General features: G+C 45.2%; 1 protein-coding gene across 4 annotated transcripts in view; it reads left to right on the forward strand.

The window, feature by feature from the left end:
• The window catches only part of uvssa (UV-stimulated scaffold protein A), a 112063-nt gene extending 94596 nt beyond the window's left edge, over positions 1 to 17467 (forward strand). For 3 of the 4 annotated variants that reach the window (XM_038793338.1, XM_038793336.1, XM_038793337.1), the window contains one exon: positions 16288 to 16381. In XM_038793338.1, coding sequence (XP_038649266.1) covers positions 16288 to 16381 — 94 coding nt within the window. Of the gene's footprint in view, positions 1 to 16287 lie in introns of all 4 variants that reach the window. The other variant, XM_038793335.1, reaches the window with a different exon arrangement.
• The last annotated feature ends 3500 nt before the right edge of the window (positions 17468 to 20967 follow it).

The raw sequence follows: 20967 nt of genomic DNA on the forward strand, positions 1-20967 counted from the left end.
GGCGTGGATAATTTCCAATACTAATTAAGCTGGAATGACTTTGTTTAGTTTTTTCATGCAAATGTGAATTGAAATTACAGAAGCGAGGCAGGAAGGTGCATGTAAAGATTTCTCGGAAAGGGATCCTGAACAAGTGGAAGGATTTTTCTGTAAAATGTTTGAAGAACATCGCTTCCTGGCCTTTCGGCCAAGCGTCAGATCAAGCCCAAGATGAGGTGCAATGCCTTTTCTTGTCAGCTTGATGTGTGTCTCTTGTAGAGACCATGGATTCGATTCAGCTTTAATTTGAATTGGTTTTTGGAGCAAGGGAGGAGATGGATTAAGGACTTGCCCTGTCCACTGTGCGTATCGGCATTATAACTTTAAGAACGGAATAAGAATTTTAAAAAAAGTTTGAAGACCACTGCTCTTCTCAAACCCTGTAGAACATAGAACATACAGTGCAGAAGGAGGCCATTTGGCCCATCGAGTCTGCACTGACCCACTTAAGCCCTCACTTCCACCCTATCCCTGAAACCCAATAACCCCTCCTAAACTTTTTGGTCACTAAGGGCAATTTATCATGGCCAATCCACCTAACCTGCACATCTTTGGACTGTGGGAGGAAACGGGAGCATCCGGTGGAAACCCACGCACACACGGGGAAAACGTGCAGACTTTGCACAGACAGTGACCCAGCGGGGAATCGAACCTGGGACCCTGGCGCTGTGAAGCCACAATGCTATCCACTGTGCTACCGTGCTGCCCCCTGTAAGGGATAGTTCAAAACAATTTCAAGCAGGGGAGAAGAGGTGGGGTGATCTAACCAGACGAAGGACAGCAATTTGACATTTAAATTACAATTGTCACCTGCATCAAATCTTAGAAGGTTACAGCATAGAAGGAAGCCATTTGATCCATCCAGTAGTCCATGTGCTGTATTTTTCTATGTTCTATGCCAGGGCTCTGAAAATGCAATTTAGCTAGACCCCTCCCCAGCTCCTTCCCCATAGCCCTACAGATGCTTTCCCTTTAGGTCATATGCAGTTCCCTTTTAAAAGCCACAGTTGAACACCTTTTCCTCATTTTGCCAATGGTCCTTTCACCAGTCACTTTAAATCGACAGTCTGAACTCTTCTGCCAATGGAAACAGTTTGTTTCTCTGTCCACTTAAAAACAGCTGAAGATTTTGAACGCATCTACCAAATGCCCTCTGTGCCTCTTTTTTTTTCTTCTCTAGGTATATTTTCCAATCTATCTAAAGTCCCTTATCCCTGGAACCATTTTGCACCTTGTCTAAAATCTTCCCAAAGTGCAGTTGTCAGAATTGGATACGGTACTGAGCAAAACCAACGTTTTCCAAAGGTTCATCATAACTTCCTTGCTTTTATACCCCCTGTATCTGTTTATATAACCAAGGATCCCATATGCCTTTTCCACTATTTCTGAACCTTCAGCAATTATATATATTCAGCACATATATCTCTGTATTTGGGCACCTTCATCAGAATTGTACCCTTTAATTTACATTGCCTCACTTCATTCTTACTGCCAAAATGTCTTACTTTCCATTTCTGTGTTAAATTGTATTTACCATGTGCCAGTCCATTCCCCCAACATCCTCTTCAAGTCCAATCCGCTCATAGTTGATTATACTTCCAAGTTTTGTGTCATCTGAAAATAAAAGGGGAGCAATCATTAATGAGATCGAAATCGATTACAGCGACCTCCCGGGAATTACCCGCCTCACCAGCAAGAAATCACGCGGACGTTGTTTAGTACTCCTTTTTAAAAACATGAAGCTGGCACAATGGATGCTATGGGGAAATGAGGAGGTAGTAATCATTTCCATTTTCGGGCATGCAGCTCAAGGGCACTGGAGTTCCTGCCTCAGTGCTCAGAGGGGGTGGGGGACACCTCAGGGGGTTGGACTTGGCCGGCTGAAGTGTTCCAGGTTGGGAGTCACCCCTGGCCGGGGGGGGAGGGGTGCGGTGTGAGGGGCTTTGCGTCCGTGAGGCCTTCAAGCCAACTTTAAATATTGTAGAGATCCATAACGGGGCAGCTTTTCTGTCCCGCCAAACAATTCCAGGACAGGTAACCGTGAGCAGCCTCTAGCTTCACAGCTGAAGAATATTGTAAATGATGAATTAGACTTGTTAGTTGTGGGAGCACTTCACACTCCTCAACTCTCAAGTGCCTACTCCAGGGTGCATGTGCCATGCCTCAGAGGATGTTTAGTGTATAGCATCTCAAGGAAACTGAACACTGCCTGAATTCTAGAAGCATCAGCACCATAGAGCCAGCTGACAACAATCAAACACTAAAGATCTGGACTTCAGTACTGGGGATCCTCTTGTGACCAAAGGGTAAGTGTGTGGATCAGGGAAGGGCCCGGGAGCATGACCTCCCTAATATTTCCGGCAGAGGTCTGGGGTTTAAGGGCTCCTGATGTGGCTGGGGGTGAGTGTGCAGAGAAAGGTTTGTAAGCACAAGTGGCTCCATGGACAGTACTCTGAGAGGATGCAGGAGATTCATGGTGAGGGTGGGGGGGGGGGAGGGGGAGCTGTGTTTGTGAGATTTGAGGGTCCCTAACCAATTGTCAGTCTCTCTCCTTCTCCAGTTCCTTCCAGAGGTTCACAAGAATAATCTCTGGAATGAAGAGCTTGTCGTATGAGGAAAGGTTGAGGACTCTGGGTCTGTACTCATTGGAGTTTAGAAGGATGAGAGGGGATCTTATTGAAACTTACAGGATACTGCGAGGCCTGGATACAGTGGACGTGGAGAGGATGTTCCCACTTGTAGGAAAAACTAGAAGCAGAGGACACAATCTCAGACTAAAGGGACGATCTTTTAAAACAAAGATGAGGAGGTATTTCTTCAGCCAGAGAGTGGTGAAGGCCAAATCACTGAGAGTCTTTAAGACAGAGATAGGTAGGTTTTTGATTAATAAGGGGATCAGGGATTATGGGGAGAAGGCAGGAGAATGGGGATGAGAAAAATATCAGCCATGATTGAAAGACTCGATGTGCCGAGTGGCCTAATTCTGCTCCTATGTATTATGGTCTTATGGTCTTAAAAACTGTTTGCTGGTATGGACCCCACAGAGGCTGCCCTCGCATTGCTGATGGCAGCCGAGGTAGGCAGACGCCAGAGTTGGCGACAGCAGCTGGAATGCAGGCTGGACGCAGTATCCCATGTGCAGTGCACACCCTGAAGACCCGGCTGTCCATCAGGCCAAGGAGAAACCCAGAGGGGGAGGCCTGTGACAGCCCAAGGTGTACAGATGTCGTTGGTCGTTCGATGAGATTATGGACAGCATGTTCCGTAGGAGACTCCGACTCAAAAAGAGACAGTGTGGCACGTGTGCCACGTCTCGGGGACATGGCACCTCGTGGAGGAGGAGGACACCTGCTCCCATTGGTCGTGAAGGTTACCGCAGCCCTGAATCTTTATGCAACCAGCTCATTTCATGGCTCGAGTGGAGACCTTTGCGGCATTCTCAAGCTACAGTCCACAGGTACATCCAACTACATCACCTTCAACCTGAACCAAGCCATGGTCCGGGGGTCAATAGATGGCATGTCGTCTTGCACGCACCGGGGCATCAGGAAGGGGTTCCACTCCCTGAATTTTCAGATTATGTGCGACCACCACCTCCGTATCATGCACTGTGTGCACACTACCCAGGGAGCGTGCATAATAGCTACATCCTGGGCACTCCGAGATCCCTGGCATCTTCGAGGACCACTCCAGGATGATGGGTTGGCTCTTGGGAGCAAGGGGTACATGCTGAGGTCCTGGTTGATGATGTTGGTGCAGAGGCCACAAACCAAGGCGGAGACCCAATACAAAAGGCCCATGTTACCACCCATGCTGTCATTGCATCGGACTGCTCAGAATGCGGTTCACATGACTTGACCGCTCTGCAGTACACCGCCGGAGGGTCTCCAACTTTGTGTTAGTCTGCTGTGCCCTCCATAACCTGGCACAGCAGTGGGCGACATGCTGGAAGAGGAGGAACATGCATACCTCGTGTTGCCCTATTATGTTTTTCTTTTCTTTCATTTTCTAAATGATCTGTTTGAGCTGCTCGCAGAAAAGAATTTTCACTGTACCTCGGTACACGTGACAATAAACAAATCCAATTCAATGCAGATTCTTAAGAATAGGAGGTGGACCAGATGAGCTGGAGGATTAGCCTGGGGAGGAGCTGCAAGAGGAGCCAGAGGATGAAGGCCAGACGGTGGCAAGGGTCCGGCATGCCCGGAGGACCAGCGAGCCCCTCATCCCCACCAGATTCACATAGGATGAGGATATGTCCATCAGCTCAACCCCTCCCTCAAATCCCCTCTCTTTGCCCCCCTCCCCAGTCTTTCTGCTTGCAGCATGCTCACACCCATACTATGAACGGGGTCTGCATCAGGGGCATTTGACCTTGGACCAATCACTGTGTCTGGAGAGGTAGGGGTTCCGGAGGGCAACGAGATTGGGGGTGCAGGTAGGCCTGCTTCGAAAATTAACGTGACAGAAGTTTCACAACCCCCCCACCCCCCAGTGTCCACTCAATGCTCCTCAATCTTCTTGACTTTCATGGTCAACTGCTATGTCTAGGTGTGTCCCCAGGATGCACAGCAGAGATGGAGAGCTTGCTGCTTTCCCTGCCTGTGATCTTTGATGCCCTTGGTGGACATCCTCTGGGGGCCTGGAGCCAGGGTGCTCCAGCCAGCTTAATGGTGTCACTGGTGCCACTATGCTACACTGTTCTGCCCTCTGTCCTTGAGATGCGCCAGTGTCATGAGGGGGGGATTCGGGAGAACTGGAGACCAACACCGTCTCCTCGGTGGAAGACCCCAGGTTGGTCTCCAGAGCTTTCTCCTCCCTGACGGTGGCCGTAGCGCCTTGGGGGTCTCCATGGGATGGAGGGGCAGCTGGAATGAGCTCCAAATGCCTCTGAGTCTTCTGGCTTTGCCCAGCACTAGTGTTTCCCCATTGTCTGGACCATGGTGTTGATGCCCTCACTGATGTTCCTCTGTGACTGAGCCATATTCTGGAATGCCTTGGCAATGTTCATCTGTGTCTGGGACATGTGCCTCAGCGACTGGGTCATGCTCTGGAGAGCCTTAGCAATGTCTACCTACATCTGGGACTCGTTCCTCAGCAACTGGGACATGATGTTGCGGTCTTCAGACATGGTCGTCGCTGACTGAGCCACTCCTTGTACCACCACCACTCAAGACGTGGATGTTGTGCTCCAGGCTTTCCACTGCAGTCATCACCCTAGCAATGTTGACCTCACTGCCACGGATGGACGGCGACATCTCCTGTGACCGAAGCCTTTGGGACTCCTCCAATTGGTTATACATTTGCTGGAATGTACCTAACATCCCCTCCTGAATGTTGCGGCTGTGTCCTATCATCTTCATCAGATCTGGGAGAACCGTGTCCAGAGGCTCGGCATCTGGCTGGGGCCCAGCTGAGTCCTGCGATCCAGCAGACCTCTGACTGCTGACTCCCTTAGATGTTCCTGCCTCCACCTGATGTGCATCTGCAACTGTGTGGTGCTCACCAGATTGTGCGGATGGCCTGAGCTCATCAGATAGCAATTCTGCGAGACAATGGGCATGTCAGTGAGAGGGAAGGATCATTTTGTCTGACACAAACTATTCACCTGGGTGAAGGGGCAGTGGATCTTCATTTCTGTGGCGCAGGCCAACCTCGCACTCTGTGACTGCTCTCCCTTGCTCAACCTCACAATCTCCAGGGCTCGTTCCTCACAGGGGTGAGGTGTCAGATCTCTGGGACTTCGCCCCCCTCACCTTGGCCCTTTCCTGTTTATTATGGGCTATCTTCTCTTGCGGGGAAAAAGAGAGGGCATTAAGAGCTGCACACTTGATGGATGAGGGGGGTCTATAGGGGTGGCATGTGTGGGCACCATACCTGGACATGAAGGGGTTGTGTGCCACGGTGTTCTGAGGAACAAGCACAAACATTGATGTGGGAAGGGTGCAAGGTGTCAACCAGTGATCTGTGGGGGGGGGGGGGGGGGGGGGGGGGGTTTGGGAATTTGGGGAGTAGCAGACGGAATTGATTACAGGAGAGAGGTGGTAACTTACCCTTGCAGCTCGGTGGAGGTCATTGGTCTTCTTCCAACACTGGACGGCAGGTCATGTTGCCCACACTGCCAGCCACTGCCTCCCAGGCGGCATTGCTGACCCTGCTGCTGGTCCTCCAACCCCATCGAAGAAACAGGGTGGCCCGTCTCTCATCCACGGTGTCAAGAAGCCTGGCCAGGTCAGCATAGCAAAAGCGAGGAGCAGGTCTGCGTGCTGCCATGTTTGTGTGTTGACTGGGAGTAAGTGGTGAGGCAGCGTTTAAAAGCAGCTCCCCCTTGTCAGTGGCGAGACGCTGAGACATGAGTCTGACGAATCAGATGGTGAGACAGCCAATAAAGGCAAGACTCAACGTGGAGGCTCAATTTCGGCACTAAATGAATACGGGCCGCGATTTGGCCAATGCAGCCGTTAAGGAACACCCTGTGTTATGGGCCAGGGTTTAGAGAACCCCAAAGTGTATCATGGAATTCACCTGACCCACAACTTTTAATAGATTGTGGCATGGGGAGCACACGCCCACTCTACAGGTGTGGTACAGCAGAAATGGAAAAGTATTTTTTAAAGCAAAACAATGTTTATTCTATGATCTCAAGTTAACCTTTTAAAACATACAGTGAAAATCTTAGCAACTATCAATTCAAATACAACCCACAAAGAATACAACACTAAGTAATCTTTAATAACTTCCCAAACAACATCCAGAAGATAAAAGAAACACCTGTTAACAGAAGCACATTAGGTTTACATTCACTACTGAGAACATTTGTAATTCTGAATTCACCAAATGATCAAGAGATAGTCTTTTATGGCAGAGAGATCAACTGTACACCTGCTCTGTCTGGCTTCAGCTCCAACACTGAAAACAAAACTAAAACACACCCTGCAGCAAACAGGCTAGAACAAAAGTAAAAAGCTGACAGACAGCCCAGCTCCACCCACACTCTGACATCACTGATAAACACCCATTTCTTAAAGGTACTCACCTGACACCTGCCAAACATTTCCAAAATGACACTTCAATATTGTTCCGTTGAATTGCGCCCTAGAATTATATCCCATAACTGTAAAATCATTTTGTGCATTAATAGCATTTAATATGGTAAATATACAGCTAGCATAATGTAAGAGCCAAAAGAGAGAATTAGTTTATACAACATGCTGGTTTTGGGTGAAACGAGAAAACCATCTGTCCATATATAGAACATAGAACAGTACAGCACAGAACAGGCCCTTCGGCCCTCGATGTTGTGCCGAGCATTGTCCAAAACCAAGATCAAGCTATCCCACTCCCTGTCATTCTGGTGTGCTCCATGGCTGCAAAGAGACATTGATAGGATACAGAGCTGGGCCGGAAAATGGCAGATGGAGTTTAACCCTGATAAGTGCGAGGTGATTCATTTTGGTAGGAAACATGTGAATACGGATTACAGGGTCAACGGCAGGGTTCTGGGGAATGTGGAGGAACAGAGAGATCTTGGGGTTCATGTCCACAGATCTCTGAAGGTTGCCACTCAAGTGGATAGAGCCGTGAAGAAGGCATATAGTGTGTTAGCATTTATTAACAGGGGGATTGAGTTTAACAGCTGTGAGCTAATGCTGCAACTGTACAGGACCCTGGTGAGACCACATTTGGAGTATTGTGTGCAGTTCTGGTGACCTCATTATAGGAAGGATGTGGAAGCATTGGAAAGGGTGCAAAGGAGATTTACCAGGATGCTGCCTGGATTGGAGGGTAGATCTTATGAGGAAAGGAATAGTAGAAAAGACAAATATGTTGCTGTGTTGCATTGCAAGGGGATTGAGCACAAATTAAAATGATTATCTGGATCGATTACAGTATAACCATTTGTTATGGTTGACTTATAACCTGAAATCAATCATCCGATTGTACGGTACCTGACCTGCGTCCTTCAAAGGCCTAGTCAAGTTGCTTGATATTTGTGCTCTTTCTATAGATGCTACTTGACCAGCCAGGTCTTTCCAGCATTATTTGTTTATATTTTAGATTTCCAACATCAGTATGTTGCCTTTGTCTATTCTGCTGTTCTTTATCTCCCAATCAAGTGACAGCTTGCTCAAGTCAAGGTACCCCGTGTTATTTTTTTTCCCCTTATTCTTCCATGGGATGTGAACGTTGCTGGCAAGGCCAGCATTAGTTGCCCATCCCTAATTGACCTTGAAGTGAGTGGCTTGCTAGGACATTTCAGAGGGCAGTTAAGAGTCAACCACATTGCTGTGGGCCTGGAGTCGCATGTAGGCCAGACCAGATAAGGATGGTAAACGTCCTCCCCCAAAGGACACTCATGAACCAGATGGGTTTTCACAACAATTGAAGATAGTTTCATGGTCACCATTATTTAGAATAGCTTTATATCCCAGATTATTAATTAAATTCAAATTCCACCGGTTACACTGTTAGGATTTGAACTATGGGCAGATTCACCAGCCTCTCAGCTGTGTGTTTCCCGGCGGCGGGAGACGGCGCACAGTTCACAGGCAGCGAGATTCTCTGCTCTCACTGCTGTCAATGAGAATTCCCATTGAAATCACCCCACGCCGCCAGAAAATCCACAGGTGGGGGTGCACTGCGAGTGGGGGGTGCGCTGTGGGCAGGAGTTCCCTGCAGGTGGGATGAAAGAATTCTGCTGCCAGCGAGCGGCCAGAGAATTCTGGCCTATATCTCTTGAACATTAGCCTGGGCCTCTGGATTGCTGGTCCTGTGATATTACCACTGCTGCATTTCCCTCCAAATGGACCATTAATCATTTTTTTTTTACTGAATTATTTTGTCAATGGTTAGATAGACCAAATTGTCATCCCTATTATCCATCTTTATCTGGCAATATTGTGATTGGATTCTTGTGCGCTGATATAAATTATTTTGCTGCCTTCTCTCATAGCTAAATCAGTGGATTTCCAAAAGATATGCTGCGAAGATTTGGAGGAACATAGAGGAATGTTTTTGTGATTATTGTTCATTCATTGACCTTACATAAATAAAACTACTTGTTGGTCCAACACCTGTGTCTCAAGTTAGTGCTTTAGATAGAGAATTCTTGTGCGGGCATCTGATATATTCTGCAGCTGGTGAGCAGATAACGGTTCTCTGTGGCGATCCTTGGGTCTCGCAACCATTTAGCAGGATGTGTAGGAAATGTGACACTGCAGATCATAGAGACAATAAAGTGTGTTTTTTGGAGTGATTGGTAAACTATCTAAGCACATTGCCTTGCTTTAATCCTTTTGGCTTTAGGACTGTCGACATCAATCTTTTTTAGGGTAAATTCTACTTTGGCGTGGCCGCAGAATCTGCAGTAGTGAATCTGCCCAGTCAAATTTATTTTCCATAGCCGATTGGCCATCCATTACACTCTGTTTGATCATCCATGTGAGAAACAATGGGCAGATGTGCAATGGTGAGCGGTCTCTGTCACAAACTTTGTGTCCTGGCTGAGGTTGAACTTTATCCTCCTTATTTTTAGCCTGCACTTGTTTCCAGTTCCACAATTTATCAGTAGGACTCCCACCAAAATGTGTGTTTTTAAATTATTTTGTTACCTCCTTTGAATCAATGGCATATCAAATTTCAGTACCATTTGGTCTCTAAGAGGTGTGCAAATTATGCATAAGAACAAAAGAAATAGGATCAGGAGTAGAGTACACCTTGAACCTGCTTTGCCAGTCAATACTGTCATGGCTGATCTTCTGGCTCAATTCCAATTTCCTGATACCCCCCCTTTGATTCCCCGAATAACCAAAAATCTATTTCAACCTTAAATGTATTCCCAGATGGAGCATCCACAATACTCCAGGATAGCGAAATCCAAAGATTCACTGTTTTTTGAGTGAAGAGGTTTCTCCTCATCTGAGTCCCCCATGATTGCACCCTTATCCTGAAACTGTGCCCTGTGTCCTAGACTCCCCAGCAACCTTTCTGTCTACTCTGTCAAGCCCCATCAGAGTTTTATATCTTTCAATGAGATCATCTCACATTTGTCTAAACTCCAGAGAGTATGGGCCTAATTTACTCAGCTTCTCATCTTGGGACAACCCTCTCATCTCAGAAATCTATAGAACCTTTGCTGTACCACCTCCAAGGCAAGTATATCCTGCCTTAATAAAAGCAAACTACTGCAGCTGCTGGAAACCGAAAATAGCTGGAAAAACTCAGCAGGTCTGGCAGCATCTGGTGTGCTAGTGCATGAGTCACAGAAAGTTGGTTTACAGGTGCAACAGGTGATTAAGAAGGCAAATGGAATTTTGTCCTTCGTTGCTAGAGGGATGGAGTTTAAGACTAGGGAGGTTATGCTGCAATTGTATAGGGTGTTGGTGAGGCCACACCTGGAGTATGGTATTCAGTTTTGGTCTCCTTACTTGCGAAAGGACGTACTGGCACTGGAGGGTGTGCAGAGGAGATTCACGAGGTTAATCCCAGAGCTGAAGGGGTTGGATTACGAGGAGAGGTTGAGTAGACTGGGACTGTACTCGTTGGAATTTAGAAGGATGAGGGGGGATCTTATAGAAACATTTAAAATTATGAAGGGAATAGATAGGATAGATGCGGGCAGGTTGTTTCCACTGGTGGGTGAAAGCAGAACTAGGGGGCATAGCCTCAAAATAAGGGGAAGTAGATTTAGGACTGAGTTTAGGAGGAACTTCTTCACCCAAAGGGTTGTGAATCTATGGAATTCCTTGCCCAGTGAAGCAGTTGAGGCTCCTTCATTAAATGTTTTTAAGGTAAAAATAGATAGTTTTTTAAAGAAAAAAGGGATTAAGGGTTATGGTGTTCGGGCGGGAAAGTGGAGCTGAGTCCACAAAAGATCAGCCATGATCTCATTGAATGGCGGAGCAGGCCCGAGGGGCCAGATGGCCTACTCCTGCTCCTCGTTCTTATGTTCTTAAGTCCGTATGACTGCTCTTCAGTTCTCTACATTTTCTCCATCTGACACTTTGGCTTGTATATTCTCCTCTTTGGATATACAAATCTGTTTCGTTATTTGTTCATGGGATGTGGGGTCACTGCCTGGGGCAGCATTTATTGTCCATCCCTGAGGACATTTAAGAGTCAACCACATTGGGGCTTCGAGTCACATGTAGGCCAGACCAGGTAAGGATGTCAGATTTCCTTTTCCAAAGGACATTAGTGAACCAGATGGGTTTTTACAACAATCGGCAATGGTTTCATGGTCATCATTAGACTTTTAATTCCAGATTTTTATGGAATTAAAATTTCACCATCTGCATCAAACCCTGGTCCCCAGAGCATTACCCTGGGTCTCTGGATTATTAGTCCAGTGACAATACCACTACGCCACTGCTTCCCCTTCTTGGTGGGCCCAGAAGCGGACGTGAAACATGCTTTGGGCCACAGTCGGCCTGGATGGCCAGGCATTCTGTGAATGGCTGAGCGCTGGTGGGGAGGGAAGAAGATGGCGGGCACTTGGTAATAGGGAGGGTGCAGGCTGGTGCTTCTTCGGGGTGGGTAACAGCTGCTGCTGAGATGTCTTGCGGAGCTGCTGACCCATTTTAAAAGATTAATGTTAAAACTATGCCACGAGTGTCTAGGCAGCGCAATCATGCACAGACCTCAGTTCCCAGACACATTTGTCACATTTATTTAAGCCTTTCAATGTCTTTGATATCGGGACCTTTCATTCAGCCCTGGATCAAGGTTGCAGCTGAAAACGAAAGGCCACCTGGCCAATCGGCCTGTCCGCCAATCACAGGGCTGGTTTAGCACAGGGCTAAATCACTGGCTTTGAAAGCAGACCAAGGTAGGCCAGCAGCACGGTTCAATTCCCGTACCAGCCTCCCCGAACAGGCGCCGGAATGTGGCGACTGGGGGCTTTTCACAGTAACTTCATTTGAAGCCGACTTGTGACTAAGCCATTTTCATTTCATTTCATTTCAAGCGCAGACAGGCAACTTAAATTCTAGTGTTTAATTAATTTAAGTTAGCTTCTTGATTGTCGGTGGACATGCTTCGACTCTTGCACACGCCCACCCACCAAAATATTGCGCGAGGGCGAGATGACATTAAAACACACTCCTGACATCTTCTCGTGCAATTCTGCACACTTCCAGGTTGGTTGCGGCCTGAACTTTATACAGAGAATTCTGGCCCTTCCCACTCATGTAAATATCTATGTCCCTTTCTCTTTGTGTCCTCCTCACATGTTACATTCCCACGCAGCTTTGTATCGTCCGTAACCCAAGATGCATTTCTCTCAGTCGTTAATATAGATTGTAAATGGCTGAGGCTCCAGCACTGATTCTTATGGCAATTGAATAATCACAGCCTGTCAACTTGAAAATGCCCTATTTATTGCGACACTTGGCTCCCTGTCTTTTAACTAATCATCCATTCATGCTTATATATTACCTCAACTCCATTATCCCTCTTCTTGCCAATTAACCTATTATGTGGCACTTCATGTAACTTGTGGAGTGCCACAGGGATCAGTGCTAGGTCCTCAACTACTTACAATCTATACCAGTGACTTGATGAAGGGACTGAACATAAGAAATTTACTGATGAGGCCAAGATAGGTAGGGGAGTAGTAAGAGGAGGTAGAGAATTTGAAAAGGGAGAAAGGTTAAAGGAGTGGGCAAAAATTTGGCAGAGTATAACATATGAACTTGTCCACTTTGGCAGTAAGAATAGTAAAGCAGTATACTATGTAAATGAAGAAAAATTGCAGACCTCGGTATGGAGGGATCTACAAACATACAAATTAGCAGCAGGAACAGGCCAATTGGCCCCTCAAGCCTGCTCTGCCATCCAATAAGACCACAGCTGATCTGATTGTAACCTGCCTAACCTCGAAAACCTTTCACTCCCTTGTTCATCAAGAATCAATCTAGCTCAGTCTTAAAAATGTTCAAAGACTGCTTCTACTGACGTTCGAGGAAGAGAGTTCCAGAAACTCGCGCCCCTCTGAGAGAAAACAATTCTTCTGATCTCTTCTTTATTTTTAAACAGTAACCCCTAGTTCTAGATTCTCCCACAAGAGGAAACATCCTCTCCACATCCACCCTGTCAAGACCCATCAGGACCTTGGAGGTTTCAATTAAGTCACTTCTTACTCTTCTAAACCTGAGCCGATACAAACCTGGCCTGTCCAGCCTTGCTTCTTAAGAAAACCCTGGTATTAGTCTAGTAAATATTCTCTAAACTGTTTCCAAAGCATTTACATCGTTCCTGAAATAGGGGTGGCACGGTAGCACAGTGGTTACCACTGTTGCTTCACAGCACCAGATTCCCAGGTTCTATTCCTGGCTGGGCCACTGTCTGTGCGGAGTCTGCACGTTCTCTCCGTGTCTGCGTGGGTTTCCTCCAGGTGCTCCAGTTTCTTCACACAAGTCCCGAAAGACGTGCTGTTAGGTGAATTGGACATTCTAAATTCTCCCTCCGTGTACCAGAACAGTGTGGCGATGAGAGGATTTTCACAGTAACTTCAAGAAAGAACAATACAGCACAGGAACAGGCCCTCCGGGCCTGTACCAGTCATGATACCAATCTTTGCAGTGTTAATGTAAGCCTACTTGTGACAATAAAGATTATTATTTCAAGGATAATGCTGTATACAGTACTCCAGATGTGGTCTTATCAGCGTCCTGTACAGCTGAAACATAACCTCCCTACTTTCTATTCCCCACATAATAAACAATAACATTCTAATTAGTTGCTGTATCTGTATCACCTTTTGTGATTTGTGCACAAGGACATCCAGATGTCTCTACACCTCAGAGATTTACAATCTCTCACAATTTAGATTATTGGCTTTTTCATTCCTCCTGCCAAAATGGACAGTTTTATGTTTGCTCACATTAAACTCCATTTACCAGATTTTTTTTCCCACTCGCTTGACCTATTTATACCCTTTTGTAGCCTCATTTTGTCCTCTTCACAACTTACTTTCCTACCTATCTTTGTGTTATGAGCAAATTTAGCAACTATGCCTTGGTCCCTTCATCCATATCACTTATATAAATAGTAAAACGTTTTGGCCCCAGCACATTTTACATCCTGCCAACCTAGGTGTCCTGGTACATAGAATTATAGAATCCTGACAGTGCAGAAGGAGGCCATTCGGCACATCGAGTCTACATTGACCCTCTGAAAGAGCACCCGATCTCGGCCCACTCCCCTGCCCTATTTCTGTAACCCCACCTAACCGTTGGACACTTAGCCTGGCCAATCCACCTAACCTGCACACCTTTGGACTGTGAGAGGAAACCGGAGCACCAGGAGGATACCCTCACAGATACGGGGAGAACGTGCAGACTCCGCACAGACAGCCACCCAAGGCCGGAATTGAATCCGCGTCCCTGGCGCTGTGATGCAACAGTGCTAACCACTGTGTCGCCTATGAATCATATAAAGTTAGTATGCAGATGCGACAGGTGATTACGAAGGCAAATGGCATGTTGATGGGCTGAAATATAAAGTAGGGAAGTTTTACTACAGCTTGTACAGGGCCTTGGTGAGACCACATCCTTTAGTGCAGATTTGGTCTCTTTTTTAAAAAGATACAATCGCTTTAGAAGTTCAGAGAAGCACTCATTCCTGAGATGAAGAGGTTGTCTTATGAAAAACGGTTAACAGGTTAGGCCGACCATTGGACTTTAGAAGAATGAGAGGTTGTCTTATTGAAACATGTAGGATTTTGAGGGGATTTGTTAGTGTGGAGACCAGGCAGATGTTTCCTCTTGTGGGGGAGATTAAAACCAGGAGACATAGCTTAAAAATAAAATGCCTTCCATTTAAGCCAGAGATGAAGAGAAACATTTTCTCCGAAAGGGTCATTGGTGTGTGGAATTGTTTTTCACCAGTACCTCAAGGGCATTTAGGGACATGCAATAAATGTGGCCTAGACAGCAAAGCCCACATCCCTTGAATGAATTTTTAAAAGAAATTCAAGGCAGAGTTTGACAAACTTGCAGACAGGAAAGTGAAACTTAGACTACAACCAGATCAGTCATGATCTTACGGAATGGTGTCGCAGGCTCGAAGGGCCAAGTTGCCTGCTCCTGCTGCTCTGTTCCTCACCTGGTGCCTTTTTGAAATATCCCACTGGGATGGAGCTTTTAAAATTGGGCGCCATGACTCTCCTTCAGTTTTTTGCTCAGTTCATTGATAGATATTGCCGCTGTTCATTACTTATTCCTCAAGGCCTGAACAAGATTAGGAGTTTTTGTTTCTCTCTGCACAGTTGCTGCCAGACCTACTGAGTATTTCCAGCATTTTCTGTTTTTATTTAAGATTAGGAGCTCTCCATGACTGGGCTCTTTTTTATTTTGTGACAAACGGAAGCGTGTGCAGGGTCAGAGGGACCTGACACTTCGTGTGCTGAGATCTTTGATAGTACATATTTAAATATTGGTTAGCAAAGCCTCTTGGGTTTCATGTATAGAAGGGTTCAGGGTAAAAGCTGTAAGTTATGCTAAACATTTATTAAGCTCTGGTTAAGCCCTAGCTGGAGTATTGCACCTCGTTCTGTTCACCGTGCGTTAGAAAGGATGTGAGGGTCCTTGAGGGGGTGCAGAGTAGATTAACCAAAATAGTTCCAGGGTTTGGGGAATTTAACTCCAAGGTAAGGTTGGAGAAGCTGGGGTTGTTCTTCATGCAGCAAAGTGAATTGAGGGGATGTTTTGATAGAGAATGTGGCCGGTTTAGATAAAGTAGCCAAAGGTAAGCTGTTCTCATTAGCATATGGTATATGGACAAGGGGGGACAAATTTAAGGATTTGGTTGAGAGATACAAAGGTGATGCAACCTGCGACTCACTGTCTTGAGAGGGTCGTGGAAAGGTTGGCACTCAATGATTTCAAAAGGAAATTGGATGGGCACTTGAGGGAAATAAACTCACAGGGCTAGGGGGGTAGAGTAGGGAGAATGGGGCCGACAGGATTGCTGGGCCAAATGACCGCTCCCTGCAGCATAATGACTCTGACATCAAATCTAGCATCCTGCAGTTTCTTTTAATGAAATATAGCCCACACATAGGAACACTGCAGTATCTATTTAATTTGTTCGAGTGCAACTGTTAGTTTTGATGGTGCCTTCTTTGCAGCTGCAAGAGTGAGTTAAAGTTGTAGCATCCTCTGATGGGTGTGCTGAGCAAAATAAGTAACGTGCTACCAGCACACTGTATTGGTTCAAACATTACGCCTGTCTTTTTTTTCTTTACAGAGCTTCAGTGAAGAGAGTCTCTGAGGCAATGGCTCGTGTCGACAAAAGGAAGCATGAAAAATTTGCAAACCAGTTCAACTATGCATTGCATTAAGGCCATCAAAAATTACCAAAATTGCCACTTTGTTAGAGGTAATTTTCAAGTCCCTTCCCAACATGGATTCGTCCCCTATAGATTGTGGCCGATTTTAATTCTGCAGAGTTTTAAATTTCGTATATTGGACGCTAACCTTCTGGAACATCTATAAACAGTTGCAGGCAAGGTCAAGGCCAGAAACAGCTTGATTGCCAAATTAGCCAACTCAACATGGGGTGCTGCTATCGCCACCCTCCAAACGTCAGCACTCTGATTCTCATACCCAGTAGCAGAACACTGCGTCCTTATTTGGTCATGATTGTCACGCACACCTCCAGGCCCCACACACCACACACACACCTAACACCCAGCTGAATGCTACCATGCCTACCATTACTGAAACACAATGCTCAACACCACTTCCTTGGCTCCCTGTCCTGGCAAACATCATTCCTCCATATATCCACTGACATGATAAACAAGTACCTGGTCTACACTTAACCCAACAGCTGCCTGGTTTTAACCTTCCAAGGAAAGAGTGGTCCACCCGTAACAGGTTCCGGATCAGCCACAGCCCCTGCTTGGCCAACCTCTACAGCTGGGGCATTAGTGCCAGCCCCGTGGCTGTGGGAGAGAGAAAACCATGCACCATATCATTGAAGAATGTCCAATCCACAGACTCAGCAGAAGCCTATCCGCACTCAACACAGCACTACTGGAAGGAACGACTTGGCTTAGGGACTTTGCATTTGCTAAATAAATCAATTCTGCAGTGTACATAATTTGTCAATGATTTAAAATGTCCATTTTTTCTACAAGTGTGAAACATTTGTAAAGAATTAAGTATTTCATGTATGTAATTAATGTAATTGGTGGTAATTGTGATTAATAATGTAATATAAAAAAACTGCTTGGATTTCAAATTTACTCCTGGTATTTTTTGGTATAATTGAGTGAATGAACTGCACTGATTAACTACTCTTATTGCCAGCAGTTCAAATCAATTTAAACTTTTGTACAACCTCTGTAGATTTCCTTTGCATTTAAATACATATGATAACTTTTAAAACTTCTTAAATAAAGGATTCAATGTTTGGTTATTTACTAATTGTGATGAGTGTTTAATTCACATTGAAAGTGGTCTTTGCTTAGTGAACTGATGCGAAGCTACCTAAATGGGTCCTTTTGGAGAGAGAGAGACTGTTGCAATATTTAAGTTGTGCAAAAGGTTCCTTCCATGTGATGTTACTGGCCAGGCCCATCTCTATCTACCCTTGAGATGGTAATGGTGAACGACTTTCTTTGATAGGCACATGGAGCACACCAGAATGACAGGGAGTGGGATAGCTTGATCTTGGTTTCGGACAATGCTGGGCACACCATTGAGGGCCGAAGGGCCTGTTCTGTGCTGTACTGTTCTATGTTGTGGTGTTCTGTGGTTTTTTTCCCCATCCAGAGACCAAATGTGGAGGAAAGGGTGGGGTGGGGGTTGCAGGGGGTGGGGTGAAAGGAGGGGAGTGAACTGCAGCAGGATGATGAAGCACCCAGGTCCAGAGATATGTAAGTAAGGGACTAGTTGCTAGGAGATCCACATTCCACAACAATAACTTATATTTACAATGGGTAAAAGCAAATTACTGTGGATGCTGGAATCTGAAACCTTAGAGGAAATGCTGGGAAATCTCAGCAGGTCTGGCAGCATCATCAGAGATTAAAGATGCTGCCAGACCTGAGATTTTCCAGCATTTTCTCTTTGGACTTTATCGTTACAACGTGCCTTTAATCTAATGCCCCTGAGCAACATTTCCAAAGTGGGACATAGTATGAACCAAGAAATAATGAGGGCTTGTGAGAAGGGCACAAGGTAATCATGGGCGATTTTAACATGCATATTGATTGGATTAATCAAATTGGCAAAGGTAGCCTCAAGGGAGATTTATAGAGTGCATGAGGGATTGTTTCATAGAGCAATATGTTATGAAGCCAACCAGGGAGCAGGCTATTTCAGATTTAGTATTATGTAACGAAGAAGGGTTGATAAAGAGCCTTGTCATTAAGGATCCTCTTGGAAAGAGTGATCGTAGCATCCTGGAATTTCAAATTGAGATTGAGCGAGGATGTTTAAGTGTTGGGCAGAGATAATTATACAGGCCTGAGGAAAGAGTTGGGCCATGTAGACTGGGCACAATAATTGAGGGTAGGACAGTTGAGGAACTTTGGCGGATGTTCAGGGAGATATTAAACACCTCTCAATTGAAGTACATTCCTAAGAGGAAGATGAATTGTAAAAGGGAGAAAAACGTACCATGGCTAAACAAGGAAGTCAAGGTGCACATGAAATGAAATAAAATGAAAATTACTTCTTGTCACAAGTAGTCTTTAAATGAAGTTACTGTAAAAAGCCCCTAGTCACCACATTCCAGCACCTGTTCGGGGAGGCTGGTACGGGAATTGGCCTGCCTTGGTCTGCTTTCAAAGCCAGCGATTTAGCCCTGTGCTCTGGCATACCATACTGCAAAAGCTGGAAGATTGGGAGCAATCTTTAAGGGTCAGCAAAAAGCCACTAAAAATAGAATCAAAAAAGCTAAGAAACTACAAAAGGAAACTAGCACAAAAATAAACACTTGATACCAAGAGCTTCTATAAGTATATGAAGAGGAAGAGAATAGCTAAAGTAAATGTGCCCCTTTAGAGGATGATACTGGTGAGTTAATAATGGAGGTAATAAACACAAGAGAACCAATATTTTGCTCTGTCTTCACGGTAGAGGAGAATAAACATTTTCAAAGAATTGCAATTAATGCAGAGAACTTGGGTCAATCACTAGGGAGAAGATATTGAATAAACTGATGGAACTAAAGGCAGATAAGTCTCAAGGGACCTGATGGCCTGCCCCCTAGGGTATTAAAGAAGGTGGCTGCAGAGATAGTGGGTGCATTGGTTATGCTATTTCCAAATTCCCTGGATTCTAGAAACGTCCTGGTGGATTGGAAACACGCTAATGTGACGTTCCTATTCAGAAAGGGAGAGAGGCTAAGTAGGAAGCTATAGACTGGTTAGCTTGACCTCTGTGGTGGGGAAGTTGCTGGAATCAATCATTAAGGAGGAGATGACTGAACATTTGGAAAGACAACATTCAATCCACCATTGTCATCATGGTTTTATGAAGGCTAAGTCATGCTTGACAAACTTGCTTGAGTTTTTTGAGGGTGTGACCAGCATAGTTGATAATGGAGAACCTGTGGATGTGGTATATCTAGACTTCCAGAAGACATTTGACAAGGTGCTGCATAAAAGATTGATTGCGGAGGTGAGATTTGGGTCGAATACTAGATTGGATTGATGATTGTCTGACTGACAGAAAGCAGAGGGTCAGGTTAATTATGTCCTTTTCTGGCTGGCAAACTGTAACTAGTTGGATGCTGCAGGATTGGATTGGATTGGATTTGTTTATTGTCACGTGTATCGAGGTACAGTGAAAAGTATTTTTCAGGATTCAGTCCTCGAACCTCAACTGTCTGCAATCTATATTGATCATCTGCAAGCAGGGACAGAGTGTAACATAGCAAAATTTGTGTATGATACTAAAATAGGTGGGAAAGGCAGCGAAGAGGCGATATAGTTTGCAGACGGATATAGATAAGCTAGGAGATGAAGTTGAATGTGGATAAGTATGAGGTTATCCATTTGGTCAGGCAAATTATTATCTAAATGGAAAGCAGATTCAAAGTGCGTCTGGACAGAGGGATCTGGGTGTCTTTGTTCATGAATCACAGAAAGTCTGTATGCCGGTGCAAAATGAAATAAGGCAAATGGAATGTTATAGTTTATTGCAAAAGGACTGGAGTATTAAAATATTGTTGCAATTATATAGGGTGTTGGTGCGACAATGTCTGGAATATTGTGGCCAGTTTTGGGCTCCTTATTTGAGAAAGGATGTGGTGGCATTGGAGGCAGTACAGAGGAGGTTCACCAGATTGATTCCAGGGCTAAAAGGATTGACGTATGAGGAGAGATTAAAGTTTAGGCTTATACTTGCTAGAACTTAGAAGGATGAGAGGGGATCTGATCGAGGTATGTAAAATACTAAAAGGGATTGATAAAGTAAATGTAGACTACATGTTCCCCCTTGTGGGGCAATCTGTAACAAGAGTCACGGATATAGGCTGAGAGGCGGTAGATTTGGAACTGAGATGAGGAGGCACTACTTCTTGCAGAAGGTGATGAATTTGTGAAACTCGCTGCCCTGTACTACGGTTGAGTCTGAATCATTAAATGGTTTCAAGAGGGAAATTATATATTTCTGATTTTAAAAATGGGCTAAAGTGCAAAATACGGGCAACAGGTGGGGAAGTAGCTTTGAGACCATGAAGAAATCAGCCATGATCTGATTGAATGGTGGAGCAGGCCCAAAGGGCTGAATACTTCTGCTCCTAATTCCTATGTTTCTATGTAATAAAACATAGAAGATCAGCATTATAAAACAAAATATAACACTGAAACATATAAAGAGAGATTGGTTCAGATGACCAAAAGCTTGGTCAAAGAGGTAGAAGAATCTTAAAAGGAGGAAAGTGAAGTTGAGACTTGACAGTTTTCTTTTT

The sequence above is a fragment of the Scyliorhinus canicula genome, chromosome 3 (genome assembly GCF_902713615.1).
Source record: "Scyliorhinus canicula chromosome 3, sScyCan1.1, whole genome shotgun sequence".
NCBI lineage: Eukaryota > Metazoa > Chordata > Chondrichthyes > Carcharhiniformes > Scyliorhinidae > Scyliorhinus > Scyliorhinus canicula.